General features: G+C 48.2%; 1 protein-coding gene and 1 pseudogene across 1 annotated transcript; both read left to right on the top strand.

Moving 5' to 3' along the window:
- Nucleotides 1-597: 597 nt before the first annotated feature.
- LOC136933754 (M-phase inducer phosphatase 1-A-like) lies at nt 598-4,933 on the top strand. The gene is made up of 14 exons (XM_067229270.1): nt 598-710; nt 875-960; nt 1,165-1,210; nt 1,507-1,540; nt 1,625-1,690; nt 1,889-2,086; nt 2,237-2,320; nt 2,569-2,775; nt 2,901-2,993; nt 3,105-3,167; nt 3,296-3,394; nt 3,497-3,630; nt 3,834-3,945; nt 4,271-4,933. The coding sequence occupies exons 1-14, from the start codon at nt 598-600 to the stop codon at nt 4,502-4,504; spliced, it is 1,569 nt and encodes a 522-aa protein (XP_067085371.1). The 3' UTR covers nt 4,505-4,933.
- Nucleotides 4,934-6,681: 1,748 nt separating this feature from the next.
- On the top strand, nt 6,682-16,343 carry LOC136933591 (GDNF family receptor alpha-4-like; annotated as a pseudogene).
- Nucleotides 16,344-17,737: the final 1,394 nt, after the last annotated feature.

The following is a 17,737-nucleotide window of genomic DNA, read 5'->3' as shown; positions in this document are numbered from 1 at the left end:
CTTCCTGTTACAGCCTATTATAACTTGTTGTGAAACACACCATCCAATTGACCATTTATTCACTATACCGACACACAATTCCACTTAACATGTACTATGCACATATTCAACTCATCCTCACACACAACACAGACATAATACATTTAGGATGTGCTAGTGTATGTATACAAAAAAGATTACATGTATTATTATTATTACTAAGTAAATCAAGAAATATACAGAAACAAGGTGTAACCAATGGTTAATCGTACTTCACTATCAATAGGACCTTTATTTTGAAATATTACATGTACGGAAATACCGTCACACACAGCAAGCCAACCAAAGTGGTTGTTTTCTGGCGACACGTTTAAATCCATCCATACGCCACCCCGGTTAAAAACGGGCTGAACTGTAAGTATGTTTTTATTTGAGTTATTACACGTATTATTTGATAAACCATGTGCATACATAAACGTTCATTTTGTATTTGATCGTATCAATGTTTCTTACGGCGTTTTAAACTACACTGGTGTGTTCTGAAGTTCAGGAAGCTTGCTTATTTAGTTCGTGTGGTTTTGTCTGTTCTTGTAGCCTTGGCCTGGAACACCATTCCCCATGGCTTACAAAGATGGTTACAGCCTGCCTGGTCCGCTCTCCCCGGACTGTCAAGCGTCCCCAATGTCCGAGCTCGCCCATTGCTTCACTGGACTCAGCGCATTTCATGCAGGGTAAATCATTCCTGAGCTTGGTTACTATAGAACCCAATGTTAGGATCATGGTTTGTGACCATTTAGCCCCCATCACTCTGCAACACACAAATATTGTATGTACAATAGTGCAAGTACCCGCATAACGTTTCTCTCTGTTCAAACGTTCCTTCCATGACATCCAGTGATACTCCGCGGAGATGTTTGGACCTCTCAAACATCAGCACAGATAGTCCAGATGTCGATGCTACACAGATATCTCCACACCAAGGTAATATCCGCATCTATTCTAAACTTCAACAAAACAAGTCAGTCTAGTCACATGGCTGTACGCGACATCCGATTTTAAATAACATACCATATTTAACGAAACCTTGAGAGGTGCTCTCAATCCATCTCTCTGACTCTTTCTCCGACTGTCTCAAAACATTTTACATTATGTATCTGTCTTCTGCATTCCTACTTTTTCTGATAGATAAGCCTGGCTCTGTTCCAGTGAACTATGAATCACCTGTGCTAAGGTAACCTGCTTATTGTTCTTTTGAAACATAAAGTAGAGTCTTTTCGAGTGTCTTTGGATGTAGGCCTTGATTAGACTGACAACTGACAATGTGTCAAAAGATCTTTTGAGAGATGCTACATCCATTCAGTGATGGATTCACTCAATTGTTTTATTAATAAAAGTGGACTGCAGAGCTTCAAGATTTCCAGATTCCTCAATCATTTTCTCCCTAAAGAATTGTATAAATTTAGGTAGGTGTTTCTTCCCATATCTACTAGCAAACCCCTCATATTGTGTGTTTCTCTATTGTTCCAGAAACAATCGAATGAAAAAGGTGCTATCCTTCCTGGTAATAAGCACAGAATATTATAACATTTTTGATACTGCATTGTTTTGCTTTGTTATTGTACTTAACCTTTCCCGCACATTATAGCCCAGATTACTGTGCAGCAGCCCAAAGGTTCTTCCCTGTGAAACTTCTTGCCATGATAAGGAGAATGTGAGTGACCATAAGATAAGACCTCACTGGCTCTATACAAAGCATTTCACATTAGAGACCACTAGATGTCAGTATAACACTACACATATTTTTGTCACTTCCCGCGAAATCATATCAGAGTAAGGATAACATTTAGAGGTCAGATATAGAATGCTGTTCACAAAGTATTTATTCTGCCCATGTTTTCCCCATGTCTAGGAGCCCCCTGCGCAGAGAGTGCAGTTTCAGTTGGGGGATTTTCTGTCTGCTCAGGACTCCCAGTTCCAGGGTGACAGTGAGCCCGATGGCCTAGAAAGCCCCCCTTTCTGCCTCCCACCTTTCTCCCTTTCCAATAATTGCCCAAGGGGAGCAGACGTGGGTGGCTTCATGGAAATCCTGGAGCAGGATTTTGAGCAGGTGACCTGCCTTCAAATTTATGACGGTGTTTTTTTCTTTCCTCAGTATTTCAGTGTTTTTTTTTTCTCTCTTCAGTATTCCAACTTCATTCGTATTTTTTCCCTCTCTTCGGGTCTCGCCGTTGGCCGTCTGTACCTCCCCCCCACCCAGTCATCAGTGACTTCCTCCATGTCATGCAGCATGGCACAGCTGCTCTCTGAACCCATCATGAACCAGGAAGTGAATCTGTCTTCAGTGAGTAGCTGTGACCACGTCACCTCAGCTATGCCGTGAAGGACAGACGGACACGATCATTGGCATCACGTGTTTGATTAAACCGTTCCAACAATGTCATATAACTTCATATTTTAGGAATGCAATTCCATGTCACGCCATTTAGAACGTGTCAAATGTCTGGCCCAGCCCCTGACCCCTATTGAGCTTTACTGCATGTCCAGAGTAGGGACTTCGACTTTGCGAGTGACACGTCGCCTCTCTGCCAGGTGTCGGTGTGTCACCAGGAGGGCCGGCGTCTCTTCCGCTCGCCCTCTATGCCCGGGCGTCTGGAGCGCCTGGCGGGGAAGCGCGCTTGCAGCTCCCCGGCGGTCGCAGGCCGCCCTCTGAAACGTCACTGCACCTTCTCCGCCATCTCCGAGGAAGCCAGCGAACGGGAGGGAGACCAGGAGCCTGGGGTTTCCAGTCAGAGGAGGGTAAGATGAAGGGGGGGAGGGGGTCATCAACGGTCAGGGTACATGGATCGCCATTGAAGGTTATCGTTTGATTTCCTTCTCTCTCGGTCTCTTTATATTTCTCCGTTCCTCTCTGCCGTCTTCAGCTCCGGCTTAAGAAGACCCACTCTCTGTGTGAGGGGACAGAGCCGCTGGGAGGTGATTGGGTCGATGCAGAACTCATCGGAGATTCCAGTAAGGTAAGGACTGGTTCATGTTTGTGAAATCCCTGAGCACATGCTGCCATGCCGCAACCCATAGTTGCTACTGTTTTGTCGGCAAATATTGATTTTTTTTTTTTATCCCTCCAGATGTACGCCCTTCCTACGGTACCAGGGAGACACCAAGAATTGAAGTACATCACAGGAGAGACTGTAAATATAATTATTCGTCTGGATAAAAAAAAAACAAAAAAAATTCTTTGATGGGATCATTTGGGCTCACTTGTATACATAATAAATGTTCACCACGTATCCTAATCCTGGCTGCTCCGTTTCCCCAGATGCGTGCTCTACTGGAAGGAAAGTTCAGCTGTCTGGTTGAGTCCTTTGTTGTGGTGGACTGTCGCTACCCTTACGAGTATCAGGGGGGACACATCAAGGTGAGGGATCCCAAAGCCACTCAAAGTCGTACCGTCTCCCTGAGAATTTGGTGACTCATGTTTGTTTTTCCGACCCAAATTCCTTGCCGTCCCCACCTGCAGGGTGCGATGAGTCTGCCAAACACGGTCGAGGCTGTGCAGTACCTCCTCTCTCAGAAGCTGAAGGCACGCTCTCCACACAAGAGATTCATCCTGGTGCTGCACTGTGAATTCTCCTCTGAAAGAGGCCCCAGAACGTACGACGCAAAGCCCTTTTTTTCCCCTCCGTATGTGTGTCAGTGGGTGGGTGGCTGTGTGCGTAGATTCGCCGCGAGCGTGTCTTTTACTCGTTTAGGCTACATTTCTTGGACTCCGGGACCAGAAGTGTCTCGGTTTTAAGACGATTCGGCGTATTCCCTTCTTCCTGATAGGCCTGTCTCCTTACTGTCTCCTCTTCCAGGTGTCGCCTTCTGCGGCGCGAGGACCGCAGTGTGAACGAGTACCCGGCCTTGCACTACCCTGAACTCTACATCCTCAAGGGGGGCTACAGAGATTTCTACCACTCGCACCAGGTACGGAAAGGAGATCAGGCCAGAACACCTCTGGTCTCGCTAGGCTTTCCTGTGTCGGTTGGCATGCTTAGGAGGGATCCCTGCTCCTCCTGTTGTGAGCTTCTGTTGTGTCAAGAGCATGGCGAGCGGATTACATGCCACCAAAGCGTCTGTCTGTCAAAAACTCTTGAGGATAGGTGCCTCACAGGGTAGATTCCAGCCCAGGCTTTTTCGGCATGTCTCTTGTCTATCTTTAACTGTCAATAAAACAGAACAATGCCCCAAAATTATCTTATTTTTTGTGGGAGTGAGTGATAAAAAAAAAAAATCCCCCTCTCTCTCTCAGGAGCACTGTGAGCCCCAGGCCTACTGCCCCATGCACCACCAGGACCACAGGGAGGAGCTGCTACGCTGTCGCACCCATGGCCGGGCCGCCGTGGAGGAGCACCGCCGGCGCCAGCACATCCACCGTCTCATCAAACCACTTCATCAAGCTGCCCCGTCTGACCACTGTCCCAGCCACCCAGTCAGAGAAACACCCGGCACACACGGCGATCTCGAGATGGGTGGACATCATTAACTGAAATTCCAGAGAATGCACTGCTGTTTTATTGGATTTTTTTTTTTTTTTCGATCATTGTAACAAACTTGTTTTTCACGGTATTGGCTTGTACATGAAATGAAACCTATTTTTTTTATGTGTTTTGTAAACCTTCCCTTTATATGCTGCCATGGTAACTATGCACAAGGGTGACTCATTTGAAACTGACGTGTTTTATTTGTGTGGCCGTGCATTTTAATGGAAGACACTGCCATGGCCACTCACACGCCTTATTGCCACTTAGATGAACAGGATGTGTAATCCACTAATCCCACTGTAGGATATTTTAATTACAGAGAGGACAGAAGGTTAATGGATTTGGTTTTTCATTTTAAAATTGCTTTTATGCTATTTTTGCAATATACAGAGTTTGATGTTATTTTCAGTAACAATTAGGAGTGTTTTCAATTGTCCATCATGACTTTTTAAACTTTTAGTCCTGGAAGGATGACCTTGAAATATTAATTCTGCAATAATTATGACCAAATATTTGGAATAAAATACATTTATGAATAAAAAACTGTGTACCATAACTCTTGTCTAATCTGAGGGGAAATCAACTAAATAGCCTAGTGAGCATTTCTATGTGGTATGGAAATATACTAGCAACTGGGTTGGTAAGAACTATAAGGGCCCTGTTAGGGTTCAATTCACTCTGCTGTTTGTTGAACAGTAATACCATACATGTTGGAGTGGACTGGTCTGTATCAATAAAGGTACTCAGTCGTCAAACCAAACCGTGACTGCAGGTGTGTTCAGTTTGCAGCTGTGCCCATACCTCCTCATCACAGCTGGGTTCTATCTAATTTTCTCTTCATCGGTGTTGAAAAGCACTCCCATTCCCGACAGCAGCTGCAACTATAGAACAACTGGAGGATTTCACATGGCCCTCAGAAAAGTGGACCGAGGCTGTGCTGTAATCAGATACTGTGTGGTTGGAAAGGCTATGGTCCAGGCTACAGATCTGTCCCAGAAGGCAGGAAGTGGCCGTACTGCTGTGGTGGAGGCTTTCTGGTGCTTGTAGTTTTTTTGGAAGGGGTTTAATACGACCTCTGGGGTAGCAGCCTACAAACCCAGCTCGCACTGTAAAGTCCATGCTAATTATAACCAAGACTCTTACACTAGAGGGAGGAATGGCAGAGAGAGGAAAACAGTATGAAAGGATTGAGTCTCAATATGTGTTGCTTGTTAAACCGTTCAGCTGTTAGGCTACTTGATTTTGAAAATTGTAGGTTGGGCTTCCCAAAGACAATGAGATGCAGATGTGCTCCCACTGAGTAATCAGTAACACAAGGAGAGATTTGATGTACTTTATCTTATTATTATTTGCTGCAATATGAACACCCTGTTCTCTAGGTCTAGACTCTAGATGCACACACATCCAGATCCAACTGCTCAAACTGTAAACGGAACAAAATTCCACAAAGGCAGCAGAACCTTCAGCAGACACGGATAATAGTGGTTGGCTGTGTGAGGTGTTGATCATTGTGGTTAGCAGTAATTTAGCCCTGGTTCACTGGTTTGAATCCTGCGTCAGCTGTCTACACTCAATCGGTGGCTTTGGTAGCCTAGTACCCCTGGGGACTCTCTCTCCCACGCTCCCCTAGCTCTGCACACACAAGCGCCACTTTTTCTGTCTGTTTAGTAGCCAATCACAACCCCGCGCTGTGCTCAAGATGCGCCAGTCCCCTCTCCTATTTTTCAACTCGTGCAGGCGCGACTGAGGACCGACGCGACGACATGGATGCAGAGAGCCGGAGCAGAGTTGCTCGTAGTGTACCATAAGTGGGACTGAACGCTGTACCACTTCAGAGCTTTTCAACTCATTCTGGGATGACGCTGCTGAGATGAATGTCCGTGGAGTGTCTTTTGAGTAAAATAATCTATGTAGTTTGAAGTGGAGTATCCTGTTTAAGCAGCATCATTGATAGGAAAAGAAGAAAACACACTTTATTAAGTTTGTGCGTTTCTGCTATGCTGTTCTGTCGATTTGGAGATTGACATGTATGAATAGCACACCTTATCTCCTCTCAGCCGACCCAGGGACATATTTGAAGGGGGCTGGATGTTGCAGGCAGCTCGTCAGTGAGCTTTACCCGGCCAAGTGCGTCCCCAAGTCCCTATAACTCCCCGAACCGCATAGGATTCAAGGCACGATGATTCTCTTTGGAATACTTCTGAATCTAATATATCATGGTATGTGTTCTTTTATTCCGAATTTAACTCGTTTGTTTGTTTCCAAATCAAATTTCACACTGCATTGAAAAGGGCCCCATCCTTTGATACAACTACCAATTTGTTAGTTGTCTGTCATCACTCTTTATATAGAGTTAAACCGACGGACAGTCGGTCAGTGGAGTTCCGTACTTAATGTAGATCACCCATGTTCCTGTGTTTATTTGTATGTAGGCTAATGGGCGAACTCGATGTTTGTAAGTGGACCGAATAATTACTGACAATACTAAGCTATATACTGTAGAATATCACGCTGAAGCCAGAATTATTTACCTCTAACCCTGGTCTTTTTCATTTCAGCTAGCTTTGTATTTGTTTATTTGCTTTACTATAGCTATTCAGTCTGCTTGTCCTAATTATATTCTACTGAATATCAATTACTTTCTGTAATTACATACTATAAAATAACTACAAAAAAAGTCTGCAATTAGCAGAAGGGGGTGCAGTTCAGTTCATTAATTCCATTCACTTTCCACTATGCTTATTAGTGCTATTCATTTGGAATACAGCAATCTGTGAAGGAATCCCATGCTCTACATATGTCCTTTCTTTCCATTGCCGACAAAGGAGCCGTATATTTAATTGCTGCCGACCTATAAAAGCTGTTGTAATCATTCAGGACTTGTGACTGAAACTGAAGCACTTACATCAACTCCCAGAGGCATAGGAGAGCCTTAGACAGGGTGATATATGGTTATAGTTATGACCATAGCCGGGTGACATCATTTTTGGAGGTCTTCAGGGCTCTTATCCTTGCCTGACCAGACCGAACGAGCCATTCAATTTGTTTATTATTACTTTTTTTTCATGGGTTTAATTAAATCCAGAGGAGAATGTCATGTATCTTTTGTGGTTAACTGTGATGAAATATTGGAACAAACAAATGCCTTGTTCCAGATCAAATAGCCAAACCAAGTGGGACCTTGCTTTCCTTTAAAAGGCTACTTTGTGTAGACAATACTATGTACAGATGTTTTGGAATTCAAGAACACCACTTAACACAAGGACAGTGTGTTCATACAGTTTTGAATGCAACATTAGCAAAATATAATCCATTTATGGTAGGGAAATATATCCAGTGATATAACACAGTGTAACTGTTATTGAGTCAGCGACAGGTTGACAGGGATCTTTATGGTCCCTGTTGAGCCGCTGTACCAAGATGAAAGGCCTGACCTACCCACTTTTGAGTTTCTACAAATTCGATATTTCGAAACACACTGACATTATTTTCAGTGATTTCTTTTTTGTAGTAAATGTTTTTATACATATTTGCAAAGCTTTTATGCCTACCTGTCTGTACCCTTTTCATCATACAATACAAAACACAAAATCGATACAGTTGTCAGAGTATCATGAAATACTGTACATATAAATGTATTTGATGAGGTCCTTTAAAGGACTTATTATTGTTAATGTTGACGCACCTATCAATAAGGACACTTATAAAGTCCTAAATTGAGAACTGGTGTAGTCTAAATTATGGACAAGGGCAATAAACTCAGGTGTTTTGCTAAACAGAGCACAGAACATGCCAGGAATTTGTCAAAATAAATAAATAAATGTGTACGTGCGTGTGTGTGGTTGGAAATGTGCGCGTGGATGTGTTTGGTGCATCTGCGCCTATGTGAATGCATTTGGTTGATAACCTTCATTTGGAACACTGTCGGTCTCTGGGAGCAGATGGCACAGGGCTTCCTAGTCTGTCCTCCGTGGATGGGAGGACAGCCCAGAATAGGAGACTTCTGCCACTGGGTGGAAGTCTTGTGTGCATAGCATTTTGGAGCTCCTATTTCTGGTATTGAGCTCTTAATGCATGCAGGACATCTGTTTGTGTCTCACACATCACCGCAAACAAAATTTGGTTGGGGCTGCTAGCTTATGCTCCAAATGTTATTTGACAAACTCCCCACCGTGAGATGGATATCATGCCTGGCCTTCTGATTCGCAGGTCTTCATGATCTGTTTTCTCCCATTCCTCTTTGGGATGGTAAAAGTGCGAGAAAGCCAGGAGTTATCTCTGCCGGTATCCATTTGTCCTTCCTCTTATCTTGACACCTTTTTATCTCCACTCTTCCAGTTTCTTTTTTTTGCTGGTATGAGTAAGAGTATGCAAATGGGGTTCAGTTCTGTCTCCTCATTTTTGAGGAAACAGAACAGGTCTTTGTTTTTCACTTGTCTTGAAGTTCTCTGCTTGAAACGTATCTGATGCTTCCATTCACACTACTGTATATGACCCATTTAAAATGAGCAAAATAACCTCTCATTATTTATTACCTCGTTTGAAAATCAGCTTGAGATATCCAGGCCTAGATTACTCAAAACAGAGCAGCCATAATCAGAGGAACGGCATCTTTAACGCAGACTCACTCAGTGAATTCCAAGCCAGGAATTTCTGGTACACCGAATAGTTTCCAAGTGTGGGTGCCTGCTTGTACCTCTCAATAGTAAAAAAAAACTAAAAAAAACCTTCATTTCTAAATCCGACGGAGGCTTTGTTTCGGACATCTCAGACCTGCAGTCCTCAGGGCCCTCTGATGTGCCAGACGGTACCGTGAGAGCCTCTAAAGTGACCCCCAGCACTCCCCATGTGTCTGTCAGCGGCGCCACTCCACTGAGTTTGAAACTGAAGGTTGAACTTGGTTTCTCACAGCTGGTTTCCTCTTTCATGTCTCCTTGCTCTCTGACCAGTGAGCAGAGTGCTCCGGAGCGCCTGTATGTGAAGCAGGGCTACTGGATTCGGTTTGGGTAGGGGAATTCGTCCTGGCTTTTCGAGGGACGCACATTTCGATCGCGGAGGCGACCACGAAAGCATGTGTTCAGCATGTGTGTTTGAATGAGTGTTTGGGCGTGGTGGTGGTGGTGGTGGGGGGGGGGGGGGGCAGGTTGTGTGACGAGGGGTGGCGGCATGTGCATTTGTGAGGTGTGCGGCGTGTGTCTATTGTGGTGACATTAACCTCCTGCAGGTTGCCGAGCTAGGGAGCCACCAACTCTTCCTCGCAAAATATTATAAATTGTCGCCAGTGAGAAATCAATAGAGTGCATTAAGCCTCACATATCACAGGTATTCATCTCTCTTTCACACTCCAAAGATTTTCCCTCTCCTACCCTGCCCCTCATTCCCTCCCCCCCCCCCCCCCCCCCCCCCCCCCAACTCTTCTCGGTCCTCTCCAACCATTTTGTCGTAACTTAAACAACCCAACGTAGCGTGGCCACTTTTCATCATCGTTCCAATAAAGAACACTCCGGTAATTACCATAATTATGACTTCTCTCCCTGACAAGATTTACCAGAGCCTGGCCGGTACCTGACCTGGGTTCTAATGATCAGCAGGAGTTAGAGATAAGGCTCTCGGAAACAGAAGTTGCTGATTTGTTCTATCAGGGTCCTGGTCAGCCCAAGGGAATCAACACGCAGGAGAGGAGAATAATGAACATCCCACTGCCCGTAATGGAGATTACTGGCTGTCTGTTTAATTGCACCACCTAAGCCGGGAGGGGTTTTGCTTTTCTGTGATATTATATTATTATGAGGTGTCAGGATCTTTCGCCCGTGTGTGTGTGTGTGTGTGTGTGTTTGTGTGTGTGTGCGAATGCTAGCGTGTGTGTGCAGGAACAGGATATTGCTTCACAACCTCTCTGACATTGAAACCCTCATTACTTTCGGGGATGTCAGATAGAAACAATAATATCCCACAGTCCGTTCAAAATGATTGTTTCCAATCCTCCCAGATTAATGTACTTATTACAATCCATTCAATTACATCTTCCTATACCCAGAAGCCCCCTGAAAGGGCAACACTGTTTTTACCTGAGAGACCGAGCCGCTTGGCGTCCACCACGCCACAGTCCCCAACCAATCAAATGATCTTAAAAATCCACCAGATGAACCACTTCACTAAGTTTCATTAAGATGTCTACGCTCCACTGGATATCCTCCAAACGTGCGTCGCAGTTAGTTTCATATTAATGTATTTCAAGCGCTCTCTGTCATTAATATTGCTGTTACACTTACATGCTTGGCAGTCATTAGCATAATACACGCCTCATTGGCCGGTTTCTGTGGGAGAACGCTGTTTTACTTCACCCCTTCCCCAGAGGTTACGTGCTTGCCCCGCCAGTCGGTTCTGCTAGGGTCCCCTGCCTCTGGCGACGGAGCATGTCCTTCTGTTTTTGACGTGTCTCCTGCCAGGGTGAGATGTGGACCTCATGGGGTGCCTGTGATTGTAACAACACTGCACTGGAATTTAATTTCAGCTGTGCTCCATGCTCCTAGCCAGCATGGGCTTAATTGAAGCGTGTGACCATTTAATCACAATGCCCCTCGGTAACTTTTTTTCCTTCTTTCCTTTTTCTTCGTGTGTGTGCACGTGTGTGCATGTGTGTGTGTGTGTGTGTGCATGTGCCTTTTCCTGTGTGTGTCTGTGTGGGTATTTGTTTGTACTGTCTGGGTGTTCACTTCTCCTGAGTGACCGTAACAGGAATATTTCCGCAGTATCGACGCGCGTCCTTGAATTTGGCCGTCGAACGTCAACAGCAAATCGGACCGCGACAGCCAGCCCTTCGTCGCCACTGGTCATCACCCTTACGGCACCTCTGCTCTCCTCCTCCAGGCAGCCTGGCGGTGAGCGCCGGGCCTCTGGACTGCGTGGAGGCCGAGCGCGGCTGCCTGCTGGAGCAGGCCTGCATGGGGGTATACGGGGTGCTGGAGTACTGCGTGGCCGAAGAGGCGGTGTCGCCCCTGGGCTCGGACGCCCGGAGGGAGTGCCTGGAGGCCCAGAGTGCCCTGCAGAAACACAGGCCCCTCCAGACATGCAAGTGTCAGCGCGGCTCCCGCCGAGAGGAACACTGCCTCCGGGCGTACTGGACTGTCCGGTTTGCCGGTGGGTTGGTAAAGAAGCGCATGCTCGTTTGTTTTGCGTCATTCGCGCGCGTGTGTGCGCGAATCGCCGTAACGGACTTGCCTGTCTGTGCCGCAGCTTACGACGAGTACGAAGTGTCCCCGTACGAAGACCTGGAGGTGGAGCTGGTGAGGAACATGGAGCTGACTCGTATGGCCTCCATCATGGCAGGTAGGCAACGCCCCCCGGGGGCTAAAACAAGACCTGACGCGATTCAGTCCTGTTGTACATTCGAATCGGGACTGAATTGAGCATCGAGTGAAAACCTCTTTATCCTGTTTTTGTTCTCTCTGAATCCCCCTCTCCCACTACCCTCCACCACCCACCCCTCCTTCACAACCTCCCCCCCCCCCCCCTCCCCAGCCTCCTCCCTCCCTCTGGATGGGCAGAACCAGTGCCTGAAGGCCGCCCAGGACTGCGGCCTGTACGAGAAGTGCGGCTCCCTCCGCTCCGAGTACGTGGTGGCCTGCACCAAGCGGGCGCCCGGTTCGGACGGCGGCTGCAACCGGCAGAAGTGCCACCGGGCGCTGCGGCGCTTCCTGGAGCGCGTGCCCGAGGAGTACAGCCTGGCGCTGCTCTTCTGCCCGTGCTCGGACGCCCTGTGCGGGGAGCGGAGGAGGAAGACCATCGTGCCGTCGTGCTCCTACGAAGAGAGGGACAGCAAGCCGAACTGTCTCAGTCTGCAGGGCTACTGCATCAGGGATGAGCTGTGTAGGTGAGCTGGGTTGGGCTGGGCCTAGTTGGGCCTGACCATGCTGAGCTGGGCTGGGATGGACCAAGCTAGGCTGGACTAGACTGGACCAAGCTGGGCTGAACTAGACTAGATCCAGCTGGGCTGGGCAAGATATGTGCTGATTTTGACCATGTTGAATTTGAGTAAGATTGCCTAGGGCCAAGCTGGTAGGGTTAGGTTCTAGGTTGTGTTATTCCAGTTTCAGTAATACCGTCCATTGGACGTCATGATAGTTTTAGAAGAGACAGTAGTGAATACATTTACATTTACATTTAGTCATTTAGCAGACGCTCTTGTCCAGAGCGACTTACAGTAAGTACAGGGACATTCCCCCGAGGCAAGTAGGGTGAAGTGCCTTGCCCAAGGACACAACGTCAGTTGGCATGACCGGGAATCGAACTGGCAACCTTCGGATTACTAGCCCGATTCCCCCGAATAGTGACATCACGGTGAAAAAAAAGTGAAAAGGTTTTTATTTAACAGGCTACTGAGTGGTGGATGGTTCTGCCAGGGGAGCAGGTGAGAGGAATGAGCATCAGTTGGATGTGAATTATGAATCCACCATTGACTTTGGCTTTAACTCTGCTCTCTTTCCGGAACGTGCTCAAAGAATCAGCCACAGGAGTACACAGTCGGCACCGATATCATTTGGAAATCTGCACAAAAACATTGCAACAGCTCCCACTCCGCAGCATGTTCCCGAAAGTCATGAAATATAAATAACAGACTTGCGAGGAGGTCGTCCTGAACGTAGCCTTGCTCTATGGACAGTTAGGCTTTCCACGTGGCATGAATCCTGAATCCAAGAAATGTTCAACAACAAACCTGCTGTGGCAAATACTCACACACTCTCATCCTCTGTGTTTGTGTGTGCGCGCGTGTGTGTATGCTTTTTTGGGGGGCCTGTGTGTGTGTGTGTGTGTGTCTGTGTCTGTCTGTCAGATCTCGACTGGCTGATTTTCAGCACAACTGCCAGCCCTCTTCACAGTCTCCCTCTGGCTGCATGAGAGAGAGTGGAGCCGTTTGCCTCAAGGCCTACGCTGGACTCATAGGTGAGCTGGGGAGCCAGAAAGAGAGAGAGAGAGAGAGAGAGAGAGGGGTGGAGAGTGGGATGGAGAAAGACGTCGAGGGATAAAAATGTAAGAAGGAAAGAACAATGAAAGCCGGAGAGGGAGAACAGAGTGGGCTCCAGGGGCTGTTTAATCAGGTTGTTGTCATTAGCTGTTACCCCCTGGGTGTAAGCTTCATTTCCCTTCCTTGTTTGGTTCTGTTTCACGTCAGTTCGGTTCGCAGTTATGGTTTGAGATGTGGGGGACAGCTGTGAAGTGTCTGAGACCACGCACCCGCCTCGGTGCGAACCTGGGATGTCGTGAGGTAGACTTCCAATCCCAGAATCCCACAGCACAGCTTCCTCCCTCACAAGAAGGCACAGTCTCAGCCTCCGTCTTGGAATCTCACGTGCAAACTCACGTGTTTTCGGGTCCCAAAGACAATGCTTAGATAACTAGGTAATTGGTTCCAGAGCTTGCTTAGCGCTCTGCAAAACTGAAAATTTGGAAAACATTTGGCAGGATGTTGGTCTCTATTAACCAAAGCAGATAATTATGGAGTAAAGAATGTGAGTGTTTAGTGACCAACAGTATTCAAAATACAAACTCTACTGAGCTTCAATAAACCAGGGGGCGGTGCAGTGTTTTACCCGTTGTTTTGTAAGACCCCCTTTTTGGCTTCCTCAGGTACCATCATGACCCCTAACTACGTGAGCAACAGCAGCACGGAGGTGTCTCAGTGGTGCAGCTGCGAGGGCAGCGGCAATCAGTGGCAGGACTGTCGCAACATCCTGCACATGTTCAGCTCCAACACCTGTCTACGTGAGTCGATTGGAGCCGATAACCACTCCCCCCCCAACAGGTTTGACTGTGTGTTGGGGGGAGGGGCTCAAACCTGTTGGAGAGGAGTACACCTAATATATTACCTAAACCTTAAAGTGTTTTTTTGGGGGGTTTTTACATTTACATTTAGTCATTTAGCAGACGCTCTTATCCAGAGCGACTTACAGTAAGTACAGGGACATTCCCCCTGAGGCAAGTAGGGTGAAGTGCCTTGCCCAAGGACACAACATCAGTTTGCATGACCGGGAATCGAACTGGCAACCTTCGGATTACTAGCCCGACTCCCTCACCGCTCAGCCACCTGACTCCCTCCCTTTTTGTTGAGTTTTCAGCACCACTCGAATATTGGCGTGGAATTTCGATGACTCGATAATTAGCTCGTTCTAATGCTGGGTTTCGGAGAGTGCTGACGATGACTCAGATGAGATGAATGATTTAACATTCTAATGACATCTACATCATCATCATGAGTGGGTTTAATAATAGATACATGATGGATGGTGATGAAGACAGTAACAGTAGACACTGGGTGATTTGTGGGGGAAGAGGATATGTATGCCGTTATCCACGACCAAAGCATAATGCAAACAATCTTTCGGGGTGAAAGCAATGCCGACTGAGATTCCGTTTGTTGTTTCGTCTCAGTGAATGCCATCAGCTCATGGGCGCCTCCCCGCCGCGCCCGGGAGAGAACATACCCCAGACCCCCCCCAACCTACCCCACGGCTTTACCAGGGACAAGGTCCACGTCTACGTCAACGTGCTACCAGACGTCAACGACGTGAGTACCGCCGCAGAGCTCCCCGTCCACTCGCTGCAGCCCCGTAGCACCTGTCCATTCTCTTCAGTCCTCCCTCGGTTGAAATACATGTGAACGCCTCTCCGAGAGAGAGAGAGAGAGAGAGAGAGAGAGAGAGAGAGAGTGAGAGAGAGAGAGAGGCTGCGTTGGAACAAGGCCCCCCGTCGAGTGTCCGCCGCCAACGCGGACCAAGGGCCGTCGCGGAGGTCCGAGTCGTGTCGGGCGGCATGTCGGGGGGCCGTGCGAGGGACCGAGCGGCCTTCGAGGCGTCAAGGAGGCAAGGAGGGGGAACTGGGACAGACGCGGAGAGCTCGGAGCCCCGCCGTAGGTGCAGCCCCAACTCGGCGGATTTAACAGGACCTGGCAATTTCCCCCCCGCCCCCCTCACCTCGGCCCTTCCCCTCGTCTCTCTCTCTCTCCTCCCCTCCGTCGCTCTGCGTGCGAGGATTAGCCCGTAGGTGTTTGCAGGAGGGAGCATCAATCTTCTTGTGTTAATATTCATGTATTCACTCCCATCTGTCTCTTATCCCTCCTTTCTCTCACCATCCTAATCCCTCTTATTCCCTTTCTGCTCCCCCCCCCCCAATCTTTTCTGCCTCCCCGATCCACCTCCTCTCCCCCTGTAACCTCGGAGCCCCCAGTTCAGTTCCTGGATATCCTCCAACAGTATTTATGTTCTTCCAGTTCTTACTTCTCATCCAACATCATGACTGAGGCCCAAAGCATTAGCCTTTGTAGTAAGACAGATCCTTACATCTCCGCTAATCCTCCAATGGCTAAATATTCCCTCCGCTGATGATATCCACACTGTACGGCATGGATCATGTTAGCTTGCTTCCTCGATTCACCCAGGGCTTGGAGAATTGTTGCCATTATCTCCACCAACCAGATACACAACGAACAAAACCAAGTATTTTCTGGGCCCGCAAAACTTCCTTTTTTGCCTGATCTGGTCATCATGCTCTCTCTCTCTCTCTCTCTCTCTCTCTCTCTCTCTCTCTCTCTCTCTCTCTCTCTCTCTCTCTCTCTCTCTCTCTCTCTCTCTCTCTCAGATGGAGGACAGTGAGGAGGCAAGAGGAAGAGGAAGAGGAAGAGGAGAACAGCCAAGAGTTCAGCATAATCCCTCCCTACTCTGAGAAAGATGCAGCGTGGAGTCTGGGACTCGTGGCAGCCACAGGGCAGCGGCCAGCCAAAACAGCACCCATGGTGCCTCTGTGCTACTGCCTGCCTGCACACTGGGCTGGGGGGGGCGGGGCTAGACACCAACCACCCCACGCCCCTCCCTATGCCCCCCGACCTCCCTACGCCCCCCTCCTCCACACACACACACACACACACACACACACACACAACACACACACACACACACACACACACACACACTCACCGCTCAACCAGGCTCACCTCCACCAAGGCCAAGGGACAGATAGCTCCGAGACTGAGAGGAGGACAAAAACAAAGATCGTCATCTCTGTCACTTTTGGTTTGAATTGTAATTTGATTTGACGTTCTTTTTATTTATTTTTTTGCTACCTTACTCACTTTTTTTCTTTCCTAGCTGGTCCTCCTACTTTATTGTGAGTCCTCCAGGCCTCTCTCCCTCAATTCTTTTTCAGCAGCACATATGAAACCCAGCCAGCTGACTTGTAAATTGATGTATGAATTAATAAGGACTGTCTGACAGGATCAATTTGACTTGGCGAGGCCTGCTTCAGATAGGGCCTCAGGCTGCATATCGCCCCCGGACCAGCCCCCCCCCCCTCTCACCCCCTAATAACGAGAAGCCGATCGCTCAAGGCCAAACTCCCATGCTCTCTGGAAACATTTCCTACTGTCTTCCCTGCTAGCGCGAACAAACAAACAATCCCCTTCCTACCATTTCGCTGGCTCTCCCTGCCGTTGTGCGCCTCTCCTCCGAGTGTCCGTGTCGTCCCTGCCCAAACGAGACAAACAATTCAAATCACTACTCACGGTTAAAAGATGTGCAAGACGACACGTGCGTCTCCGAACCTCGGCTCCGTCTCACCCCCTCGCACGGCCCTTCAGATGATCGTCTCTCGTTTCCAACTCCCCCCCCCCCCCCCCCCCCCGACCCTCGAACCTGACTTTTTTTTTTCTCCCCGGCTGTGTTGCGTGGACGGCCACTCGTCGTAAGAGCAAATTCGAATAACGACGGCCGAGAGAAAACGGTCCCCGACGACGCAATCCGCGAAATCAGATGGCTCAGCAGACAGATGTTGGGGCCGGTCTGGGTTTGGCTCGGGGGAGAGTGGAGAGTGGAGCCAATTTGCTGCGTCTGGGCTCCACGGCTGCTCTGCTTCCTCAGGTGTTGTTGTTATAGCTTAGGTGAGACAATATCACATTCGGCTCCCCCTTCGGTTTCCGCCCCTCCCAGGGTTGGAGAAGGAGAGGGTGTGCGGGGAAGTGAGGGAAGTGAGGGGGGGTGGGGGGTGGGGGGTGGACGGGGTGGAGGGGGTGGAGAGGAGCCTCCCAGCACTCCTGGTCATTGAGCAGAACATCAGCCTCATTCTCTGCCTGATAAATCTTTTGCTGACGTTAATGTTCTTTTTGCATAGTTCATTTTCTGGAGGAACTTGCTAAATTAAGTTTCACCTGCAGGGGAGGTGGGGCAGTGTGTGTGTGTGTGTGTGTG

The sequence above is a fragment of the Osmerus mordax genome, chromosome 25 (genome assembly GCF_038355195.1).
Source record: "Osmerus mordax isolate fOsmMor3 chromosome 25, fOsmMor3.pri, whole genome shotgun sequence".
Taxonomy (NCBI): Eukaryota; Metazoa; Chordata; class Actinopteri; order Osmeriformes; family Osmeridae; genus Osmerus; species Osmerus mordax.
This window is presented reverse-complemented; position numbering and strand designations above follow the sequence as displayed.

What these genes read in the sequence shown, in the direction of transcription:
- LOC136933754 (XM_067229270.1), top strand. Translation starts at nt 598, where the DNA reads ATGGCTTACAAAGATGGTTACAGCCTGCCTGGTCCGCTCTCCCCGGAC. An exon ending in AGGAAGTGAATCTGTCTTCA is followed by an intron (nt 2,321 to 2,568) that starts GTGAGTAGCTGT and finishes CCTCTCTGCCAG; the next exon opens with GTGTCGGTGTGTCACCAGGA. An exon ending in ATCAGGGGGGACACATCAAG is followed by an intron (nt 3,395 to 3,496) that starts GTGAGGGATCCC and finishes CCCCACCTGCAG; the next exon opens with GGTGCGATGAGTCTGCCAAA.